This window comes from Acyrthosiphon pisum, chromosome X (genome assembly GCF_005508785.2).
Source record: "Acyrthosiphon pisum isolate AL4f chromosome X, pea_aphid_22Mar2018_4r6ur, whole genome shotgun sequence".
Taxonomy (NCBI): domain Eukaryota; kingdom Metazoa; phylum Arthropoda; class Insecta; order Hemiptera; family Aphididae; genus Acyrthosiphon; species Acyrthosiphon pisum.
The window spans coordinates 112,667,613-112,672,559 of record NC_042493.1 but is presented as its reverse complement, the minus strand read 5'-3'; the positions used below and the strand labels follow the sequence as shown (position 1 = coordinate 112,672,559).

Here is a 4,947-nt window from a genome sequence, read left to right as displayed (position 1 = left end):
TTAATTAACTTAACTTTAACTTAACTTATTTATATCTCGTTAACTTAAAATCAACTTCTTTTTTTTTAATATTACCAATTAAGTTAATTTTGAATTTTCGTTTTTATCTAGAATATATTTTAGTCTAAAACGGTTCGTCGATTTAAAATTCGTAGAATATTCGAAAATATTATTGAAAAAAAAAAGAAGATATTTTCGTAATTATTTTTATAAATAACAACTAATAACTAGTAATAACTAATAAGTAATATGTTATATTAATTAAGTATGTACTAATAAAGTAATAAATAATAATATAGAGATAACATTGTAACAATGTGACATTTAGTCGCCCGTATGACCATATTATTATATGTAATATGTATAAGATATATCAATAGCTTCGAGCTCACGAAGTCACGTTTAATAATACTTGGTAGGTAGGTACTCATTAATTATTATTATTATTACTTAATATTTATTAATATCTTATTTTATAAATTTTATGATTGTCGATTATCATGAATTGTGACCATTTTATTACAAAAATACCTACCTATAAGGCTATAAATAGTGGTGTATTATACATTTGTACAATTGTACATAGTACATTCATAGTTCATAATTTAGTTTTCATTCCTCACTGGCTCGCTCAGTGTCGTTTACACTGCTGCAGTTTCCGCGATCTTTTTCTATGGTCAATCAATTATTTATCACGAATTTGTAACTTATCGGACATAGACATGAACAATAATTATCCAAGTAAGTAATATTTTTATTAAATCCAAGTAATTGTATCCATGTTATAACAGTACTTATTGTAGACTGTAGTAATTAACACGTAAAGAATTTAGATGATATTGTTATTATAAATGTAAGTATAACTAAACTACTACTAATTGTTGGCGATCGGCATCATTGTGGACATCATATTAGCCTAATTATATATTTAAAAAAAAAGGAACTCTAGTGTATAGTAGTTGTAGGCAGTCAACACCGGGTCAAACACAATTCTAATTAATGTAACTTGACATTTTTTTAAACATTTTTAAAACATAATTTTTTCAGTTTTTGGTGGAAATCTAGAACAACAAGAAGTGGACAGCTCTAATGATATACCAAAATGGCCAACCATGACTACTTATTTTGAACAACTAAAACCAAGCGATTTAAATGCAAACAAAAATAATTTGATCTTTAAATGCATTTTGTGTGGTCCAAAAGAAAAACACATTTCTACTTCTAAATTATCAAATTCAAATCTTAGAACACATATCAGAGTATGTATCTGTATTTGTAATTTATAAATGAATTGTATTTTAAGTAAATGAGCCTAATTTCTTAAAGACCTAGGTATAAACTATAGTAAAAATAGTTACCTTTGTTTTATTAGATAATTTTTAAACTATTACAAAAAATAAATGTTCATATTTTTATTTGTTCATACATTGTGCTTTAACTTAAGTTCTAGAGCCTATAATGGATCTTAGATCATTTGTTAAAATGTTATAGAACAATAATATTATCATATTTTAATGCTAATAATTTTTTAATAGTTTGTATTGTTTATTGTTGTTTATTATAAAAAATAAAAAAGTTTTAGTATACTCTTGTGCAAAATATTATATTTATACCTTTTTCAGATTAAGCATCCTAAAGATTTAACAGAATTTAACAATTGTATGAAAAAGAGACCAACAGATTCTTCAACAATACCTCATAAGCAACTTAAATTAAGCGAGGTTGGTAAAGTTCAACCAAAGAAAAAGTTAGATCAAGCTGAGTTTGATAAGGCTAATTTAAAACTTATAATTGATACTGTATCACCATTTTCATTTATTGAGCATCCAGCATTTGTAAAATATTGTGAAGTTACATCAAATAAAGTTCCTGCATCACGCAGAAATTTAATGCGTGATGTTGAATATTTATATAATAAAATGATAAATGAAATGGTCAGTGAATTAGATACAATTAAATATGTATGTATTACAGCAGACTGCTGGAGCATATTCCACAAGTAAATATTTTGGGCATTTTGATTTAATTAAGTTTTTCTTTTTCATGTACCTAATATTAAGTTTTAATCTTTTTTTACTTTAGATCATACATAGGATTTACTATCCATTGGATTAATCCGCAAACACTGGAAAGATGTTCGAAAGGACTTGCTTGTAGACGTATGGTAGGAAGACACACATACGATAATATTGCTGAATCAATAGACAAAGTACTCAACGAATTTAAAATCCAGAATAAAACAACATTAATAGTCACTGACAATGCAGCAAATTTTGTCAAAAGTTTTAGGTAATTATCCTAATTATCCTTTTTAATAATAATTACCTACTGATTAAACTTAATTTTGAGCTCAACAAAAAATCTAACAATCGTTAATTCATACTTAAGTTTATAAATCATATAAAAATATTGCATATTTTTATTTATGCTAGTGTACCTCATTTATAGGTACTTTATAGGTATTGACAATTGTTAGAAATCATTTTTTACCTATAGTATCTAATTAATTTTTCAATAATGAATACTATACCAATAAATACTATCTTCTAAGTATTTAAAAATAATATTCAAGTGTTTTTTCTTTTTAATATTTTAGTATTTATATTTCTATAAAATAGTTTTTCTTATAATTCAAATTCAAAATAATAGTATATAAATTATGAGTAAAGAATTATCAAAACTTATATTTAAAAAAATTAAAACTAATACATGCATACTTACATATAATAAAAGATATTATAATTACTCAGTGATTCAGGGATATGTGATACAACTGTCGCAAATGAAGTAGGTAGTAATAAAGGTAGCTAGGTAATAATAATATTTGAGGCACTCCGATAATTTAATAAAATATTATATAATTTATAATTGTACTTATATCATTAAATTTTAAAAGTATAATTTTCCAACATAGAATTTAAATACATTTGTATAATTATATTTATAAAGTTATTAAAGTTTAATAATTTGTAGGTCACTTACATTTTATAATCTATATTTGAACAATAAACAATTATTAATATAGAAATTCAGCAACTTTTTATTGAATACTAAATATAGTTATACTAATAATTATACTTACCTATAAGTCGGGCTATAACTTATAAATTACTTATACATTACTTTTTTTAGTAAGTTTAAGAAAAACAAAATATTTTTATTTTATAGAGTGTACAGTAATGATAATGATGTTGATCTAAATGAATGCATTGATACAAATATCGCAGAAGAAAATGAAGTGTCTATTGAAATCACGAATACTCTAGATGGTGAACCATCTAATATTGATAACATCATTAGTATATCAATATCATTACCCCCTCACCAAAGGTGTGCAGCACACACTATGAATTTAATAGCTTCAGTTGACATTAAAGATGCTGAAAAAGACCTTACATATAGGAATATCAGTCAAAAAGTTTTTAAAAAGTGCCAATCAATTTTCAACAAACAAAATCAATCAACTCTTAGTGCAGATATTATAAAAAATCATCTTGGTCGATATCTTATCACACCTAATGCCACAAGGTACCTATTATCTAATTATTTTAAATAATAATAATAATATTATTATGCATTAAAAGAAAAAATTATTTATTAAAAAAGTCTTGTACCTATCTTATGTTTAGATGGAATTCATATTATGATGCTATGACATGCATTGTTCAAAATATTGATAAGATGGAAAATGTTTGCAATGATTTACAACTGCCTACCATATCAGGACCTCGAGAAGTCTCGTTCTTACAAGAATACTGCAATGTAAATTTTATATATAAATATGCATATTTATTGTTTATTATAATAATTATAATAATTATCATATATTTTAGGTCATGAAACCTATATCTAGAGCATTAGATATTATTCAGGGTGATAAAAATGTATCCTTAGGATATTTGCTCCCTACTATAAATGCAGTACACAAATCATTAAACGATATGAAAAATATTGTTTTCTGTAGGCCATTAGTTGTTGCACTAAAAAGAGGATTAAATAAAAGGTAATATTTTTATATTTGATATTTCTGATTTAATTGATGAATTATTTAAATATTACCTAACCTATTATATTGTTTATAATAATAAAAAAATGTGTATAGCTAAATTATTAAAAAAAAAAAAAAACATCTGATCAAAAATATATTATGTATTGTTGTATAAAATTTAAATTATATATAAAACTAAAATATTTAAAACCTTAAACATAATAAAAAACAGATGAAAGGCACAGAGATTATTAATATCATAATTATTATTTTAATTTTATTTTACATCTAATTAAACTCAAATAATGTCAGGAATATTTATTTTTTATTAGATTTGCGAGATATATGGAGTCAAAGACGTGTCAAGTGGCTTCCTGTATGGTACCAAAATTTAAACTCAATTGGGCTGTAGAAGATGATCGAAACAACATAAAAAATACACTTATGGAAACCATACTTGATAACGCATTAACAAATTCCCAAGAGAATCTTCAGTTAACATCTAACCCCACATCTATAGAACACCATAATTGTGACATCGAGGATGATTTTTTTAATTTTGAGGAAAACATTGTTTCAGATTCAAACAATGATTTTAAACTTCTTGTTGACAATTATTTGTCAAATAAAAATATTAAATCTCCTTTAGATTTACCAAATCCCCTTAAAGAAGTATATATAAAATACAATACTGCCGTCCCTTCATCTGCACACGTTGAGCGGCTCTTTAGTGCTGGAGGACAGTTGCTCAACAAAAGAAGAGGTTCAATGGCAGATCAAAATTTTGAAATGACTCTGTTATTGAAATTTAATAAATACTTTGAATAAACGAGCAGCAAAGTACAAATGTTACATATAAATAAATATATTTCTATATTATACTGTATATTATATACAAATATAATATTTGTAATATTTAAAAGTTATAAGTAAAAAATAAAGTTACTAGTTTTTTTTTT

The 4,947-nt window shown here is 24.3% G+C and overlaps 1 protein-coding gene across 1 annotated transcript; it reads left to right on the top strand.

Annotated features, from left to right (window-relative positions):
* Positions 1 to 260: 260 nt before the first annotated feature.
* Positions 261 to 4,947, top strand: LOC100573319. The gene is made up of 8 exons (XM_008181426.3): positions 261 to 741; positions 1,048 to 1,259; positions 1,623 to 1,999; positions 2,083 to 2,289; positions 3,169 to 3,528; positions 3,630 to 3,762; positions 3,834 to 4,003; positions 4,321 to 4,947. The coding sequence occupies exons 1-8, from the start codon at positions 501 to 503 to the stop codon at positions 4,814 to 4,816; spliced, it is 2,196 nt and encodes a 731-aa protein (XP_008179648.2). The 5' UTR covers positions 261 to 500; the 3' UTR covers positions 4,817 to 4,947.